The following is a 19,958-nucleotide window of genomic DNA, read 5'->3' as shown; positions in this document are numbered from 1 at the left end:
TAAAGTAGCATAGCATAAAAATCTTTGAGCTTACAAAACTTTTTTAAAAAGTGAAGTATAGTTGATTTATAATAGTGTATTAGTTTCAGGTGTACAGCATACTGATTCAGGATTTTTGCAGATTATATTCCATTATAGGTTGTTACAAGATATTGGGTATAACTCCCTATACTATACAGTAAATCCTTGTTGCTTATCTGTTTTACGCATAGTAGTTTGTACCTGTTAGTTCCATACCCTAATTTGTCCCGCCCTCTCTCTGATAGTCATAAGTTTGTTTTCTATGTCTGTGAGTCTGTTTCTGTTTTGTATATACATTCACATTTTTTAGATTCCACAGAAGCTTAAGAAACTTTTAATGTACAAATTTTCTCAGCATCCCCTGACCTCCAATGCTCTGATGTACAGGTCGGTATCTCTTATGTGAGATCCATGTACTCAGGAATCAGAACTGGTTTTTTATTGGCTTTTGAAGCCAATACTCAATAGCACCATCTACTGTTAACATAGTGAAATTTAATAATAGTGGAAAGAATAATAGATTCTCATATACTCATACTCATACTGATTCCAGATTCTCATACTGGAATGGATACAAGAAATCTTCTAGTCCCAACTTCATAAGCTTACAGATAAAGAATGTGAGGTTCACAAAAGACAAGTAACTTGTTAAAAGTCACAGATTTCTTGCTAAAACTGTATTGCAAGCTATTGCAAGCTAGAATTTCTGTAGATGCTTTCAAAGCGAGGGAACACATAGAAAAACAATTTATCCTAGTGATCAAGTCTCAAGGATTAAGAACCGAGCTGGTTCTGCTCCAGTGCTATCTTTGGGCAAGTTAATTAATTGCTCTGTGCTTCAGGCGCTACATCTGAAAACTGGCAACACATGTGCTTCTCAGGGTTTGTGTGAGAAGCAGAATATATATGTAGTAGACAATGTATGTAACGTGCCATGCTTGATATATGGTGAACAATAATAGTGATATTATTTTTATTCACAGGTGGTGGAGTGGTTTTGAATTCAGGCTTCTCTGACTTCAGTGTCCGTATTCTTGACCACACCAGACATCAGAAGAGACTAGCAGTATCACACATGCAAAATAAAATAACCCATGAATGTTTCATAGCACAGTATTTCAAAATTGGCATAGCATACGTTTTACGGGATTCTTTGATTTTGGGGAGAGTAGGAAGCTGGGTCTCATCTTCAATACTTGGAAAAGAGGTCCTTAGTTGCTTGTGTTATTACTATTTTGTCCAGCAAGCTTCCTCTCTTTTAGTGATAGACCCTGTCTGCTTGGCCTTGAGGGTGGGCACATGGCCAAGGCCTGGCCAACCATAACACTTCATGTTTCCTGGACAGAGTAAATGGTTCAGAGGACAAGTGATGCAAAAAGGGTCAATGTCCAGAGGAGTCAGAGAAATGAGAGACGTGTGATATCTTAGACCTCAGGCAAATATTGATACATCCTGCAAGGTACCTCATTCCTAATAAAGCGGGGTGGAGACCGTTGACCGCTATCCCATATTCATTCTCCTCTTCATCTAGCAACAGAACCCTCAAGCCTACATTTTCCAGTCTCCTTTGGAGACACTGGGGCCAGTGGGATGTGAGTGAAATTGCTGAATGCCATTTCTACAATTTGATCTGAAACCATCAGTCATGTACGTTTCCATTCTCTTTTCCCCATTCATGTAGGCTGAAAAGCAAATGTGGCAGTGACTCAGCTTTAATCTTTAGGGGAAGACAATACCTTAGAAGATGAACATGTTAGATAGTTTAGGATAAACTAGTAGAGAAATAGTGTTTTACAGTGCAGTCACTCACTGGAAACAGTGTGTGCATGTGGTGTTAGATTGTAAAGTCAATGCATAAGACGAAAATCCATTTAGGCGTAGTCATAAAAAGGAAGGACGTACTGATTCATGCTACGATATGGATGAACCTTGAACGTTATGCTCAGTGAAAGAAATCAGACACAGAAGGCCATATACTGTATGATTCCATTTACATGAAATGTCCAGAATAAGTAAATCCATAGAGACAGAAAGTAGATTAGTGATTGCCAGGGGCTAGAGGGGGTGTTGCGTTGGAGAGTGACTGCCTAGGGGGCACCAGGCTTCTTGTTGGGGTGATGGAAATGTTCTGGAATTAGCAGTAATGATTGTGCAACTTTCTGAATACAGTAAAAAACACTGAACAGTACACTTTAAAGGACTGAACTTTATGGTATGTGAATTATATCTCCAAAAATCCATTCAGGCTAAATTACCCTTGAAAGTCCTTCTCACAGAGCCTAATACAGCTAGTTTTACCTTCAATGTAAAAAATAAATTGCCTTTTTAAGTTTGAGTTGAGTACTAAAGTAGTATGCTTGCATTAAGGAGCCCTGTTACCAAAAAATATATCTTATAACTTGAGTCACACTCTGTTGTGTGAGATTCTTACATTATAAAGGGTAAGGGATATATTAGAGGTATTCAAAAGGGAATATGTATACCCCTGGGGATAAAAGAAGACTTTCCAAGAGGTCCTCAGGCACAGATAGTTTTAAGGAAACGAATTTCCAGATCCTCAACTCGCACGTGTTATCTTTTCTAGATTGATCTGTGGCTAAGTTGTCATGTCATTATGTCCTATTGTCTTTTCCTACCTCCCATTTTTCAATTCATAGGAGAAAGTCATACTCACCTGTAATAAATTCTTACCAGGGTAGAAACTTCAGGGTGCCAATCTGTCAATTTGAGATACTCTTGTTTGGGGAAGCCTCCTTTAAATCAAGGACCATAAAGCCATGATGTTGGCTTTATGGATGTTGCATTTTTCCTTGTCTTATATTTTTGGCATTCAATTCAGAAGAAGTCCAATCAGCTGAATAAAATTATAGTAAAGTTCCTTTCATTCACTTCTACATATTTAGAGAAAAAAATCTATAAAAATGAAAGCTAGGAAGAGAAGTTCAGGCCTCCATTCGGCACATAATTACTGGATTCCCACACCTCCATCACTATAAAGTAAATACTCTAGCAGAGTGTAAAAAGAAGGCGGCAGCGGATGAACGGGTCGGAGATTGGCAGGAACACCCTTTCCCTGAGACCAACAAAAATGCAGTAGTTTCTCTTACACTCGGGCTAACTGCAGCGCCCACAACGGCACACATTTCTGCTCACTGGTTGAGTCCACATGCGTGGCAGTCCTTTCTAAAATCTTTCTCAAAGCATGGTTGTGTTTAAATGATACGTGGCCTGTTTAGGCCGGCTACAGCGAAACATCCAAACACGCAGCGGGCAGCACGCTTTCTCCGCTGAGCGGGTGCCCCCAGTCGTTCCACCAGGAGCGTGGGAAGGGCGGGGCGAGCGGGCAGGAAGCAGCTCGAACAGCCACATGGTTTGCCCACTGTTTCCCAGGAGGGCCGAGTGGGCGTGGAAGACGAACGGGTGCCTCCACCACTGTGACAGCACCGACCACGAGCGTCGGCCTACCGACCTCTACGTCACACCTCGCTGGGCTTTGCCAAGTACGTGCGCGAGAACCAGGCCAAACGCCGCGTGCCTCCGCGCCTGGCTCCGTCCACCGAGCTCGTAGCCCCGCCCCAGCCCCGCCCAGTAGGGGGGCCCACCCGTCGCACTTCCGGCGCCAGCCTCCGGACCGGCCTCCGTCGCTTTTTACTTCCCTCTCCCTGGCTTTCTTCCCCCGCCCCCATCGTCTTTAACACTGTCACGTGAGGGGCGAGCGCGGGGGCTGCTGGGATAAGTACGCCGGTGGGTCAGGGTTCGGCCTCAACATGGCGGTTCCTGTCGGGCGGCGACTAACGCTTTGCCGTCGGGAGGATTAACTGGCGATTGTTGGCGTCTCCACCTATCAGGGTGGAATGCAAGGACGCCGGGGCGAGCGCTGAGGAGCGGCGGTGACGGGGAGGGGTCGGTGGTGGGTGCCCCGGGAGCCGAGGCGGCGGTGTCTGTTCTGTTGGTCTCAAGGCTTCAGTGTCGGGCCCCGCCCGGCCGAGCCGGGCCGGGCCAGGCCGGCGGGCGGCGGCAGTAGCTGCTGCAGCCGCAGGATCAGCCTCTGAGAGTGGGCCGGAGGGCGGGCGCCGCTGCTGCCTCTGCCGCGGTGATGGCCCAGTGTGTACAATCAGTGCAGGAGCTCATCCCGGATTCCTTCGTCCCCTGTGTCGCCGCGCTGTGTAGCGACGAAGCCGAGCGGCTCACTCGTCTCAGTCACCTTAGCTTCGCGGAGTTGCTTAAGCCCTTCTCTCGCCTCACTTCTGAGGGTATGTGGTCTCCCCTTTTCACTGAGCTTCCGCATATCTGGGGCCGGGAGAGGGAAGTTGGGGGCGGGCAGGGAAGAGAAGGGCGGTGTTTACATCCCGGAGCCGGTAGAGTGGCGTTGGGCTGGGGCCCCGCGGTGTCTCCGGTGGCCGCAGGAGGAGGGGCCGTGAGGTGGTCAAGACATCATGGTTCTAACCTCCAGTTTTTCTAGGCACTTCCCTGACAAGCCAGACTGTTAGGTAATTAAAAATGTGAGCCCCAGAGAAGGGCATTGAGACTGTTCTCAGCCGCCACAGGGAGGGAATTAGGAAGTTGCAAGGCAGGGCAGGGTAAGAAGATGCTCCCTGTTAGACCGATGAGGTCTTAGGGGGAAGACGACGAATCATTTTCTCCTGGGAGTTAAACCGGGCTTTCAAAGTTGTCTTGAGTATTATATTCTTTAGCAGTGAGGTGCATCCCCTTCAAGCGTTCTGTTCAGTTATTTTACTTTTTTCTTTTAAGAATTCAAACATTTCCTTAGGTATCCAGTATTTTACTTAACCTCTCAAGAAAATAAAAAGAATTTTAAAATTAATGAAGCTTGCAGCAGCCTTTTTTTGCCTGATGGACGAGGAAGTAAGGACAAGTTGTAGTTAATTTAATCGAGATAGTTGGAGTTATGATTTGTAGGGATGGAAAAGTCCTGAATTTTTTTTTTTCAGTTAAAAGTTTAATCAACGGGAGAAATATCTTTTATAGAAGAGCTGCCTGTTTTCTCCAGCTTTAGATTCTTTATTAGGGAAAAGCAAGTGTAATAATAGTCAAGTGTGGTTTAACCAATATCTTTACCTGTACTTTGCAAACAGAATATAGCAAAGTATAGGTAAAGTTCTGTGTTAAGAACTTTAAAATAAAAAGGTTCTATAATAAAGCTGCGTCAAGCCAACGACCATGATGTTTATTTGGTTATGACTTCTCCACACAAAAAAATGCTGTGCCATAAATTTATTTTTTTAGATGCCACACGTGTGTATTCTTTGGGAGAATATCTCCATTATAAGTTTGCTTTTGTATTTATTATTAAAATAAATTTATTTATTTATTTTTGGCTGTGTTGGGTCTTCGTTGCTGTGCGCGGGCTTTCTCTAGCTGCGGCGAGCACGGGCTACTCTTTGTTGCGGTGCGCGGGCTTCTTTGCGGTGGCTTCTCTTGTAGAGCACGGGCTCTAGGCGTGCGGGCTTCAGTAGTTGTGGCTCGTGGGTTCAGTAGTTGTGGCTCACGGGCTCTAGAGCGCAGGCTCAGTAGTTGTGGCGCACGGACTTAGTTGCTCCGCGGCATGTGGGATCTTCCCGAACCAGGGCTTGAACCCTTGTCCCCTGCATTGGCAGGCGGATTCTTAACCACTGCGCCACCCGGGAAGCCCTCACGTTTGTATTTAAAGGAGAGAGAGAGAGAGAGAGAGCTATCCAAGAAAACAAAGATCGGGAACTCTTGGATTATTTTCAGCATGTACTTTAGCCATCCATCTCATCTCCTCCAGTATTGTCCTAAGTCAATAAAAACAATAAAGCGCGCTACATTCTTAAAAAACAAAACAGTGCGTTTGACTTTGAGCTGTGTGCTCTTTCCTGCTTTGTTAGTAAAGAATAATAATGCTAACACCTATACCTACTTACGTAGCATTTCTCTTTGAGTCCTCCTTGAGTCCTATGAGGTAGATACCGTTTATACCATTTTAAATTTGAGGACGTTGAGGCCCAGAGATGTTAACTTGTCCAGTCTTACAGGTGGGAAAGATTTAAAAACAGGCAATGTGATTCAAGACAAGGTGTTCTTAATCAAGTCATCTTATCTGCTGGTAATATTTAGAATCACTTATTCACACAAGGGAGCAGTGCTGTGCAGTAGTAACATAATGTGAGTCACATGTATAACTTTAAGTTATTTAGTAGTCACATTTAAAAAGGTGAAAAGAAATGGGTGAAAGCAGTTTAAGTAATACCTTATTTAACCCAGTATTTCCAGAATGTTGCCATTTCAACATGTAATAAATATTAAAAAATCTTAATGAGATATTTTGCATTTTTTTTATTGCTAAGTCTTTGAAACTTGGTGTGCATTTTACACTTATATTACATCTCAGTTTGGACTAGATATGTTTCAAGTGCTCAGTAGACACATGTGGCTGGTGCCTCCTGTATTGGACAGTGCAGTGAATAGAGGCTGAAATCAGTACGCTGTTTTCCTTGTGTAGAATGCAAAAGATTTAGGGAAGGAGTATAATGAGTTGACTTTAATAGGTAGACAGTTGGTGGAAAAGAAGAGGGTGGGCATTCCCTGTCGAGGACAGGGATGAGGTTAGAATGGTATGGGCAAAGGTATAAATTATGATTGAGTGGTTGGGGAACAGTGGGAAAAGTCCCTATTGAGTACAGGATAGTTAAGGGAAAAAATGCCTAGATAAGGAAGGATCTTGAATTCTAGGAAAGGAATTTTTGATTTCATATCTAATGGTAAATATGTGGCACTCACAGATTTAAGCAAGGGTATGGAGTTTTGGGGGAGTTGGTGTGGTTTATAAGCAATTGAGTTTTTTTTTTTTTTAATACAGTAAAGTTTTGTGTGCTACGTAAAAAGATATCATTTTATTTTTCAAAATATGTTCTGTAGTACACCAGTTGTATGTTTCCTGGGAAAATTTTGTGGTCAAATAAGTTTGCTTAATATAGCACGTGTTTGGGAGAATTAGTGTCATTCAGCATATGGAGAGTTCTGGGAACACCTGCTGTAAAGAGACCTTTTAAAAACTTAATCCAGTATTTCCCAAATTTATTTGAACATGGAGTTGATTTTTCAGACAACTATCTTGAGCAACCAGTAATCTATGGGCAGCACATACTGGGGAATGTTGCTTCATAGTACAGTATTCAAGAAACTATATTTATATGGTAGTCTATAAACGTAAGGTAATGGTAGAGCTGAATTTCACCCTGAAATTGAGATGTTATATGATACATAACATCACCTTTTTTGACATTATAATCTTAATGAAGCCTTAATATAATTATTTAATTCTGAACCTTTGGATTTTTTGTGTGTGATTTAAGAGCATTTCTCAGTCATTCTTAGCTTTTGCCTTTCTCTTTATTAAGTTGGTTTTGTGCTACTCCAGTGTATTACTTATGTATTGTTGTGTAACAAATTACCCCAAAACTTGGCACCTTAAAACAAAAGCATTTATTACCTCTCAGTTTCTCAGGAATCTGGGCGTGGCTTAGCTGGACAGTTCTCTCTTGAGGTTACAGTGGAGCTGTTAGCAGGGGCTGTGGTCATCTAGGGCTGGAGGATCCGCTTCCAAGCTCACTCATATGGTTGTTGGCAAGTCTCACTTCCTCACTGGATGTTGGCCTGAGACCTCAGTTCTCTGCCATAGGTTCCCTGAGTGTCCCCATGACATAGCAGTTAGCTTATCCTGGAGGGAGTGATCAGAACCCAAGATGGAAGCTGAACCCTTTTTTTAAAAATATAAAAAAATTAATTAATTTATTTTTGGCTGCGTTGGGTCTTCGTTGCTGCACGTGGGCTTTCTTTACTTGGGTCAAGCGGGGGCTACTCTTTGCGGTGCATGGGCTTCTCATTGCGGTGGCTTCTCGTGGAGCACGGGCTCTAGGCGCGTGGGCTTCAGTAGTTGTGGCACGCGGGCTCAGTAGTTGTGGTACATGGGCTCAGTAGTTGTGGTGCGCGGGCTCTAGAGCACAGGCTCTGTAGTTGTGGCGCATGGGCTTAGTTGCTCCGCGGCATGTGGGATCCTCCCGGACCAGGGCTCAAACCCATGTCCCCTGCACTGGCAGGCGGATTCTTAACCACTGCCACCAGGGGAGCCCTGAACTCTTATAACCTTATCTCAGAAGTAGTATACCACTGTTTTTGCTGTGTTCCATTGGTCACACATACCAGTCCTGGGATGTGGGAGGGGACTCCACTAGAGTATATACCAGGAAATACCGGGATAATTGGGTGCCATTTCAGAGTCTGGCTGCCACACGTAATAACTCATTTCTGGATTATTAGTAAGATTACCCAATAACTAATAACGTCATAACTGACTAACCCGTTCTGAATATAGGGCGCAACTAGAGTAGCCTTTTTGTGTTAACACTTACGGATACTAGAGTCAATTAAAAATTTTGAAAGAGGTTTAATACACACATGGCTACTTATGTTATTTGACAATTATGGATCAACCCTTCAAGGAAACTACTTGTACAGTACGTTCTAAAAATGTCAGAAATGTACCATAGTATTTTTGTGTTTTTTGGTCTCTCTGTTTCATAGTTAGACCAGCTGAGAAGTTTCATTAGGGAGAGAGGCCTGCATGTATTTATTTAAATAATTTAGAAGACAAACAATTACAGACGAATGCAGAGAATACAAGAAACATCCAGGTCCTCATTACCTAGAGCCAATGAATCTTGTCATATTTGCTTTGTATCTTCCTTTCCTTTAAAAAGAAACATTATAGAGTTGAATTCACCTTTTTACCCTTCCTCAGTCCCATTTCTTTCTTTCTTTCATCATAGGTAATCATTATAATGGAATTTGTGTGTATACTTTCTGTTCATATATTTAGTTTTGCAATACAAGTACACATATTCATGCCACATGTAGTATTTTATTTTTATTTTTTTTAAATTTTTATTATTTTTTTTTAATTTTAGGGAAGGCTCTTTTATTTATTTATTTATTTATTTAATATTTATTTTTGGCTGTGTTGGGTCTTCGTTTCTGTGCGAGGGCTTCCTCTAGCTGTGGCAAGCGGGGGCCACTCTTCATCGCGGTGCGCGGGCCTCTCACTATCGTGCACATGTAGTATTTTAAAAAGATTTTTGTCTGATGTTTTTTAATTAAAGATTTGGAAGTCAACAGAGCACACAGAACACTTCAGGAAGACAGTTTTTAACAGATGTAACTTTATTTAAAATGTAGGCGGACTTGAGCTTAAAAGTTCGGTATAAAGCATTTTCCATTGGGGAAAATAATGTCAGTTTTTAATGGGTAGGTACCCAAAGTCAGTTTTCCAAAAAGTGCCTCGTATTTGTATATGATCCATGATGTACTTGAAATAGAGTATGTTGTACATGCTGCCTCCATCTTAACTATACAGTCATGTGTCGGGCTTGTGCTGAGTGCTTTACACTTACTATGTTTTCTAAGAATATCTCACCTAAATCCTTCAAATAACCTTGTGAAGTATGTTACTTTCTTTATATGTTATAGATGAAGAAGTTGAGCATGGGAAAGTCTAAAAGTTGTTTAGGGTAACCCAGTTAATAAGTGGTGGGTTGGAATTTCAAATAAAGTCTGACTCCAAAAGTTGGGTCCTTAATCAGTACAGTGGACTGCTTCTAATAGTACCATGGCAACTAATCATCTTGTCTGATTATATTTATGAGAAAAAATACGCTCACATTTCCTTCTGTGCACCGTGGACACTGTCTTGCTACAGTCGCCTGAGAACCTGTTCCTTGGCCTTGAAGCCCTGAACCACTGGTTATAAATCCCATAGACTGAGCCAAGGCAGGGAGGAGGCAGGAGGTATTGGGTTAGGAGAAGGGATCTGGGCATTTTTTTTTTCTTTCTTTCTTTCTTTCTTTTTCGTAGACTTTATTTTTTAGAGCAGTTTTAGGTTCACAGCAAGACTGAACAGAAAATACAGAGAGTTCTCATATACCTCCCATTCCAACACACACACAGCCTCCCCACACTGTCAACATCCCGCAGCAGAGCGGCATTGATTTTTATGATAGTAGAATAGGGGCTGAGAATGCAGGCATCGCTATCGGAGAAGCAGAGGAAGCCTGCATGCAGCATTTAATTCCCTTTCTTCCCTTTTATTGTTTTCAGTGTTGATACCATAGACCTCACACTGCCGTGGACCAACCTTAGGGTGAGGTGAGAATTAGACATTTGGTATGGATGGTAGTTGGTCCCTGGCAACTCCAACATAAGAGGAAGGAAAGGACCTAGAGTACAGTAGTTGTGGGCAGTAGCATTGTGGGAGAGGAAGGTTACACTGTTTAGCCCTTTTGGTGTATAATGGAATGTTGTAAGTCAGTTGTATTCTCGAAGACTGTTCCACTTGGAATTTCTGGTTTCCAATTTGAGCATCCTCTATAAACCATTAACCCAGTTTATTATTGTTGTAATAGTTGGCCTGTTATGCTTTGTATAGAAATAATTTCAAGTTTTTTTCTTTTTTCTTTTTAAGTTCATATGAGAGATCCCAATAATCAGCTTCACGTAATCAAAAACTTGAAGATAGCAGTAAGCAACATTATCACCCAACCACCTCAGCCTGGAGCCATTCGGAAGCTTTTGAATGATGTTGTTTCTGGCAGTCAGCCTGCAGAAGGATTAGTAGCTAATGTGATTACGGCAGGAGATTACGACCTCAACATCAGTGGTATGTAATAAGGTTTATTATTATTTTTTAAATGATGTTTTCTTTTACTAGAAAAGGTAATTCTATAACTTGGAAATCATTCAACACTTAAGTGCTTGCTGAGTGCTAGAGCCTGGAAATACAATGTTGAAAAAAAAGTCCTTGCTTTTAAGGAGGTTACAGTCAAGTAAGCAGGCAGCCATTCAAATAATAACTATGAATTATGTGATTTCACTTTACTATTTCATAATGAAAAATTTTTTTTGTAGTTCTAATTGTAAAGTTAATACAAGCTCCTTGAGGGCAGGAACTTTGGCTCTTTATTTTATTCCTAGTATCTAAAGTAATGCCTAGATCATAAGCATAATAAATATTTCTTGAATGAAAGAACTAACAGTAGATAAAAAACAACTATTCTTTTGTGACATTACGTAATACTATGATTACATAAAAAGCATTAAGTTTATTATGTATATATATATATATATTTTTTTTTTTTTTTAAATGTAGGACCACCAATCTCAGGTGCCATGCAATCCTCCTATTCTTTCAGAGTCAATGCTCTTCCATTCTTTTTTTTTTTTTTTTTTTAATTAATTAATTAATTTATTTTTGGCTGTGTTGGGTCCTCGCCTCTGTGTGAGGGCTTTCTCTAGTTGTGGCAAGCGGGGGCCACCCTTCATCGCGGTGCGCGGGCCTCTCACCATCGCGGCCTCTCTTGTTGCGGAGCACAGGCTCCAGACGCAGAGGCTCAGCAGTTGTGGCTCACGGGCCCAGTTGCTCCGCGGCATGTGGGATCTTCCCAGACCAGGGCTCGAACCTGTGTCCCCTGCATTGGCAGGCAGATTCTCAACCACTGCGCCACCAGGGAAGCCCCAAGTTTATTATATTTTTTATCTTGCTTAGCGCTAAGTGAAGGAAATGTTTATAATATATAAATAAATATTTGATCTTAATTTGATTTGAATGGTAAATGTTTTCATAATAGGATTGGTAGGTAAAATTATGTAATACTATGTAAAGTGAGTTAGCAGTGGTTGGTGTGACTCTTTTCCAGTATGAAAAAGACTTAATGGGGAGACATGGGATAGATTTTTAGAGGGGAAAGATTAAAAGTACATCATCTGGGAGTTCCCTGGCGGTCCAGTGGTTAGGGCAGTGCGCTTCCACTGCAGGGGAGCACGGGTTCGATCTAAGATCCCACATGCTGCATAGTGCGGCCAAAAAAAAAAAAAAAAAAAGTACATCATCTAATTAGGATATTTTAGCAGCCTAATAAAATAATCTTAGATCAGTATAACTTATAATCTATTACTTTAACACCTCCTAATTGCATATTTAAAGATTTTCCCAAACATACAAAGAGAAATTAAGTGGCATGTTTTAAATCCTGAAGTTAGTTGGTTGCACTTGTATAGTTAGAAATATTTGTAGATTTATTTTGTTTAAATATTTATAATTTTTCTTCTTTCTGTGTCATTTTAATTCCAGCAAGGCAAGTTAACTTGATAAGACTAAGTTTAGAAGATTATGGTTATCTTTGTAAATCAAAAGAATCCATTTTCAGGATACATATTTTAAGCAGTTCCTGGCATAACATGTTTTCAACATGAGGCAAAATTTGCAGATTTCTGGGAGAAAGCGGTGGAATTTGAACTATTTCTGTCATCAATGGAAAATTCATGTTGAGATGTGAATGGCAATGAATCAAGGGCCAGAGTTATCCAGTAGTTAATTGGATAACTTGAGTAAGTCAGTTATTCAGAATCAGTTTTATTCTCTGAAAACAAGAGGAATTGGCTAGATTACTTCTTAAGGCCTTTTCTAGATCTTTAATCCTGTGATTCTATTTTATAGGGACTTTAACATTTTTATTATACATGCAACAAGGATTGATTTCCTACTGTATGCTTTGCATTGAGATATAGAGATGAATAAGATGCTATATATAACTTCATATATATAGTCATATATCTGGTCAATAATTATAATACATTCAAATTTATAGTATCTTAAAATGACAATATGTTATAATAGAGATATGGCATATCCAATATGCCAAAGTGCTGAGGGGCACAGAGAGAAGGATTAACTATCATATTTTTTAAAAATTATCTTTTTCTGTACTGAAAATATTTTCCTAACCTCCGAAGCTTATATACCTATTACTTTAAAAAAAAAATTTAATTTATCAGAATGATATATACACAGAGACATAATGCTAAAAAGACTTAAGAGGAACAAGCAACAGTTGATCTGCTCTCTGCACCCCTGCCCCACCAACTCTTTGCTCTGGTATTCATCTCGTGTTTCTAAGTAATATTTTTATATGGCTACTTACGGCTTAATTAAAATTTTTATTTACTGATTTCTCATTATAATTGATGAAGATTTAGCTTAATTACTCCCCTTCCTCCATCTCCCTAATGCAGTTTTTATAATTTTTGATTAATACTCACTGTTTACAGTACTGTGACTGAGTATTCACTTCTTCACTGCTGAGCCGAATGTTGGGCTTTCAGTTCATTCTTATACAGCTCTTTTTTTTTTCTTCAGTATTTAGTAATTGCCTTTTTAAAAGCAACTTGCCCAGAGTTCTTCGTATTTTTCACTAGTCTCTCAAACTTCTAATAGCCTCTCACTCAGTAAGATTTTCCCCTTGACAGATTAATTTATGAGATAATCCCTTTATTAAGATCTCCTTCCTGAAGGCTTCTCTCTTTCTACTCCAGGCATTCTCAATGGGGAATGATACCATCCCTCAATGGGGTGAAAATTTGGTACTTGGGGAGCAAAAATATTAGATATTATAATGGTTTGTGGCTCTCCAAAGGACCACAGTCTGTAAATGGATACACAGTATATCTAAGTATCTAAGAATACTTTTAAGTATTCTTTGGGGAGAATGATCAATTAGAAAAATGTCTAAAAAGGCTCATGGGAGGAGATAATGAAATAAAAGTTTCAGAACACTCTTCTACTCATTTGTGGTCTGGTTGCTTTCCAAGGCCTGCTCCACTGCTGTCTTTCTGGAGATTTCTTTCCCTTTTCTGTAGCCTCTCATTCATATCTTTTTCGGTGTATTTTGTTGATTTGGTGAAGGACATCTCTAGCGGCTTCCTGAGAAAAGTTGTGTGGAAGGTAAAATTTTTGAGGAATGAATGTCTGAAAAAGATATTAGTAAATTGTTGTTGGCTTCTTTTAAGTCTTTAAGTTTTTTTCTATCCTGTGCTTTTTATTTCATTGGTATTATTTTTCAGTTTGTTTTGTTCTCTTTTTCATGTTGGAAACTTTCCTTAAATGTCTGGTGAGCCTTTGGCATTATTTTCTATTTCAAATTGAGACATTATAACCCTGATTGGGCATAAAAAAGTTTGTCATCTTGTGGACTTCTTTATTGGGTGTAAGGCTGTGAATAGGCTTGAGAGTTGCCCAGTTTTTATTACTCACAGTTGTTTTTTTTTTTTGGCTGCACTGCGCAGCGTGCGGGATCCCAGTTCCGCGACCAGGGATTGAACCCGCTCCCCCTGCATTGGAAGCTCGAAGTCTTAACCACTGGACCATCAAGGAAGTCCCTTACTCACTATGAATTATTTGGGACCATTTAAGTATCTTTAGAGAAAGATTCTCAAATCCGATGTCTGGTTGCCTGTATATTAGGGATTGGCGTATTTATTTTTTATAGTCTATTAAAGTGGTTTGGTATAGATAGTTTATAGGAACAATGTGGTCATGATTTGGTTGTGAGAAATTTTATCTAATTATATGACTTACATTCTCAGGTCCCTGCCAACGTCTCCACATAAGAAAAGATTCAGTGCCATTTGCCTTTAAACGTGGGTGGAGGCATTACTATAGCTGAACTCCTTAGGCAGATTTTAAAAAAGAATTCCAAGTGGTTAGGACAAACTACAGAAGAAAACAGTTTCTTCAAGTTCTTTCCCTGTTACTAAAGGCACCTCCCTTTAGCTTTATTTTTATGTTGGTCTTGAAGACTGGGAATGTGATATGAAGGACTGAATTCATTTTAATAAAATTCTGTTATAACAGAATACTTCTCTTTGGAGATATGAGGGTGGTTTTATCCATTGTAAATAAGATTAATTCTCTGTTTGTCTAGAAATACGCTTCTAGTTTTTACGATTAATGTGAGTCATCATACTTTTCACCCATTCTATTTATGAAATACATGTTATATATTTACCTCATAAGCCTGGCTTAACAGTGCCATGTTTTCTTCATCAGATTGGTCAATTACAGCTAGTGTTCCTTAGTACAGTAATTGGAAAGACACAATGATGGGATTGAAAGAATCTTCATTATATACAGTTATTTCCTGTGCTGGTCTGTTCCAGATTGTTTATACTCCACTCCTTGCCTATTATCTTTTTTTCCATTCAGCTACTACTATTATTAGCATTTCTGTCTAATTTTTCTGAAACGGAGATAACTTTTATCTGTCCTATCGTCTACTGTCTATTGTGTTTACTTTTTTTTAAGGCAATTTAAAAAAATTTTTTTAAATTTTATTTGTCTGCGTTGGGTCTTAGTTGCAGCACGTGGGATCTTCGTTGCAGCATGCGGGATCTTTTGTTGTGATGTGCAGGCTCAGTAGTTGCGCTGCATGGGCTTAGTTGCCCCGCGACATGTGGGATCTTAGTTCCGCAACCAGGGATGGAACCCGCATCCCCTGCATTGGAAGGAGGATTCTTATCCACTGGACCACCAGGGAAGTCCCTATTGTGTTTACTCTTTTTTTTTTTAATATAAATTTGCTTATTTATTTATATTTGGCTGTGTTGGGTCTTCATTGCTGCGTTCGGGCTTTCTCTAGTTGCGGCGAGTGGGGGTTACTCTTCGTTGCGGTGTGTGGGCTTCTTATTGCGGTGGCTTCTCTTGTCGCGGAGCACGGGTTCTAGGTGCACATAGTTGTGGTGCGCCGGCTCAGTAGTTGCGGCTCGCAGGCTCTAGAGCGCAGGCTTAGTAGTTGTGGCGCACGGGCTTAGTTGCTCCACGGCATGTGGGATCTTCCTGGACCAGGGCTCGAACCCGTGTCCCCTGCATTGTCGGGTGGATTTTTAACCACTGTGCCATCAGGGAAGCCTGACATATAGCATTTTAGACTAACACTGTCTAATAGAAATATGTAAGCCATTTACATTATTTTCAGTGTTCTGTAGCTACAATAAAGAATGTAAAAAGAGGGCATTCCCTGGTGGTCCAGTGGTTAGGACTCTGCGCTTTCACTGCCGAGCACCCAGGTTCAATCCCTGGTAGGCGAACTAGATCCCACAAGCTGCGCATTGTGGCCGAAAAAAAAACCAATGTAAAAAGAAACTGGTGAAATTCATTTTAATAATATATTTAATTTAATTCCAGTTTATATATATATACACACACAAAATATTATCATTTCAAATGTAATCAATGGAAAATTTTATTCTTTTTTTTGTATTGTCTTCGAAATCTTATGTGTATTTTACACCTACAGCACACCTCAGTCAGACAAGCTACATTTCAGGTGCCCATTAGCCACATTTGGCTAGTGGCTACCTACTTTATTGGACTCTGAGGACAATGGTGAAATTGATCATATACAGAAATCCCAGTCTGTGAGTCTTCAGATGACAATATCCAGGACAATTTTTCTCAAGCTCAAGAATTGATGAGTGAACAATGTATTTCTAAGAACAAAAGGAAAATACAGTATTTTCATCCAGCTAATCACTAATTTAGCAGGCAAGACTTTACACAATATTTTGAGATGATAACCTGGACCATCCCATTTTGTTAAAGGACATGTGACTGTATTCTTTCATCTTTTATGATGTTTGTGTAACAAAATTTACTTGATACAGTTTGTAAGTGGACAAATGCTGAAGGCAGGTATGTGTGTGAAGGTAATCTGAAAGAATTAGATGATGTAGAAGTAAAAAATTTATTAGCTTGATCGTTCTGTTTGCTGTTTAGAAGTCTAAAGAATGAAAACGTTTTGCAGTGATGGAGCAAATAAAATGACCTTTTTCTTCTCAGCGAATATGAGCCATCACATTTTTCCAAAATATTGCACCTTGACTATGCAAGTGCAAGAAGAACCAGAAGTAAAGATAAACTAGAAGTTGTTAGAGATGTGTTTGAATCTGGAATTGGTATTTACATGATGGATGTGTTCTAGGTTTGCGCATGATAGTTGATGAACAGTTAGTTGGCATGCAAAAAACGTTGCCTAACTGAGGCATGTATCTTTAAAATGGGGAATATATGGAATACAATTTGAGTTTGCTTTACTAAAATTTATTAAAAAGTTTGTTATGGTTTTACTCTCAATTCTGTAAATAATTTGTAAAATGAATTAAAAATACAATAAAATATCAAGGGTCAGTTAGATCCAGATAGTAAATGCAGTGACTATTTTTCCTGATATACTGAGGGTTGAAAGGAATATAGTTTCAATAAAGGACAGCCTGTTTTAAAAAGTCTTCTCCTGTGGTGTGTGAGAAATTTAATAATTGGGCATAAGTAATCATGACTCTCATCTCTTTAGAATACTTTGATTTTTGCTGATTTTTCTGAAAACACTTGATTAGAAATATTCTCTTCAAGGATAGTTCTCAAGGTTGTTGTTAAAATACAAGGTTAGTATTTCTTAGCTCTTCATATTATCTAAGATTATTTGATTTGCAAAATGCTCATAAATTTTATGAGTTCTGGTTTTAGTTTGTTGGAGCTTTTGTAGTCTAAGATACTCTGAATTAAACCATATATTCTGATAATCACCGTGTTGTCAAGTATTTTTGACCTTGAGACTGTATTTTAAAGAATTAAGTAATTATACAGCATCTAATTATCTGATTTCTTTTCCTTACTTGAATATTTTCGTTCTGAAATATACTAAGTTTTGGTACTACTGTTTATCTAAAGTTATAATCTTAAGTGACAACATTATGTGGAATTTGTAATATTTCTTAGTGCTTTTTTGTTTAGTCTGCATGGTGGTTTTCTGGTACTTTCAACTTTTGTGAATGATTACAAAGGGAAAATATGTGATTTACAGGTGACATTTATGTTTAGGGTAGTCAGTCTTTTTCACTGGCAGATTTGGGATTTCTAATGATAGTATTTGATTTCAGTAGAAGGAGGACCAGAGTTGCTCTAGGTCTAGCTCACTGCTGGCAGCCCTTGTTAGATATTGGAACACTAGTAACTCTGTGTCCGAAGCTACTGGCACTAAGAAGGGAACAAAGAAGAAACGGGGAGAGAGAGAGGGCTGCATTTTGTGAGTGTGAGTGGAGGATATAGAGCATTATGTTGTTTTTCAGCTCTTAGCTGCCTTCCTTATCCTTCTTACCAAGGGAAAAGTACATTCTGCACAGAGAAACTTGAACTGGTAGGATAACATGGTTGCTGTTTCAGTTCCAGCCAGAGAACATGTAGAGATGGAAAGGGGTATGAGCAAGATACCGACTTCATCCCAAAATAAGTCAGAGAATTTCTAAGGGAAGAGAATTGTCACTAAATGTTAGTCTTCTGTTAATATTAAAAAAAAAAAAAATTGAACTATTATTTTTTTCTACTTTCTTCAAAAATGTCGCTAGAAAAAGCAAAAAAGGATGCCCTAGACTTACTGACATGTAAGAAAAATAAAGGGGGACTTCTAGCCCTTCAAGGAAACATGGCTGAGGGAAAAACTTACCTCATGAACCTGAATGTGACCTACCTGAAGGATAAAACCCACTTCTGCCATATACATTTAGAAGATTTTCCTTTGCTCCTTATATTCTTTGTTGAGTACCCAGTGTTTTCTTGCACCAGTATTTAGAAAGTATTATTTCTGTTTAAGAACTCCTACATGTGTGTACTTGCTTTTTTTCTTTTTAATTTTAGTTATGTAGACATTTATATTGTTCCAAAGTCAAAACTGTGAAACAAGGTACATTCACAGAGGTCTAGCTTCTGTTCAGGCCCTTCCCCTTTCTCATCTGTTCTCTTTTCTTTCTCTTACACATGATGGCATTTGTTGGTGGCATTTATCCTTCTGTTATTTCTCTTTGACAATATAAGCTAATACATGTGTGGCTTTCTGTATCTTCTTCCCTTTCACAAAAATGTATACTTTTCTGCTGTTGCCTTTTTTCACTTAATGTATCCTGGGAGCATTTCATAGTAATATATAGAGATTTTCCCTTTTCTCTTAAAGCTGCATAGTGCCTCCATTTAATGTCCCCCTCGATGGACATGTAGGTTTTCTAGTCTTTTGTTCCAGATAGTGTTGCAATGGATAGCTGTTTTGGAAGACCTAATTTGTTTATTCAGAACTCCCCAGCCCACCATGAAACAAACCCCTTTTCCTATGTCTACATTTTATATGTCTACATATGTCTTCATATGTCTACATATGTTTACAACTTACTGTTATTTGTTAATTTGTTAATAATTTGTTAATGTTGCATCATTGAAGCAACAAACAGAAAAGTAATCAAAACTGATAGTCATTTTCCCCATCTGTGGAGATTCCTTCTTCTTTAACCAAAATTTTCATTATCTAATCTTTATATTTTCTTGGCATTGGTATTAAATGAAAATTAATACTAACTTTCAAGATAGAGACTAATTTTGATTCATTGGGGGGGAAGATATAGTTACTGGTTGGTAAGAAAATTGCTTTCCTGTTTTAACAGACTAATCCTTGTCATTCATTCTCCTATTTTTGCCACTTTTCATATATATTGTACTATTTCTGGGAATGTTTTTCCTCTTTTATAGCAATGAACATGAGGTTTTTGTAATAGCCCTCCTAAACAATATGTGGGTTATTCTCATAGACATTTCTTGCAATTAAAGTTTTTTTGTATATGTGGCACCAGGTTGGATATGCTATTCAGTCAAAATGAATAGCTTTTTTTCTTCAACCTTCCCAGTCGTTTAATGTAGTATTATAATGTAAACAGAAAACATACTTGCTGTGTTTTCAGTGATTCTAAGAATAAGACAAAAAAGTACACAAGGTTTTATAGTCAGCATAAGTAAATAGGAATGGAGTATCCTTTTAGTAAAACTGTGATTTAGATAATCTGCTTAAACCTAATGAAATGACTAAGTTTAACTAAATTCAAATTTTTGTCATTAGTTTTAATGTAAAATGCTTAGCATGGAGCAAGAGAGATTTGAAATTTTAAGAATCACATCATATACATGTGTGCAAAAAGTGAAAGCACACGTCTTTGTATTTGATTAGAAGGTAAGTATGCGTTGAAATTCCATTTGA

General features: G+C 39.0%; 1 protein-coding gene across 1 annotated transcript in view; it reads left to right on the top strand.

The window, feature by feature from the left end:
* Positions 1-3,757: 3,757 nt before the first annotated feature.
* Positions 3,758-19,958, top strand: part of TRAPPC8 (trafficking protein particle complex subunit 8) — an 89,361-nt gene continuing 73,160 nt past the window's right edge. The window contains exons 1-2 of the mRNA XM_059894469.1: positions 3,758-4,274; positions 10,520-10,714. Coding sequence (XP_059750452.1) covers positions 4,118-4,274; positions 10,520-10,714 — 352 coding nt within the window. The 5' untranslated portion in view covers positions 3,758-4,117. The remainder of the gene's footprint in view (positions 4,275-10,519; positions 10,715-19,958) is intronic.

The sequence above is a fragment of the Balaenoptera ricei genome, chromosome 14, assembly GCF_028023285.1.
Source record: "Balaenoptera ricei isolate mBalRic1 chromosome 14, mBalRic1.hap2, whole genome shotgun sequence".
Lineage (NCBI taxonomy): Eukaryota > Metazoa > Chordata > Mammalia > Artiodactyla > Balaenopteridae > Balaenoptera > Balaenoptera ricei.
The sequence above is the reverse complement of the archived record's forward strand: the minus strand, read 5'-3'. Positions and strand labels throughout refer to the sequence as shown.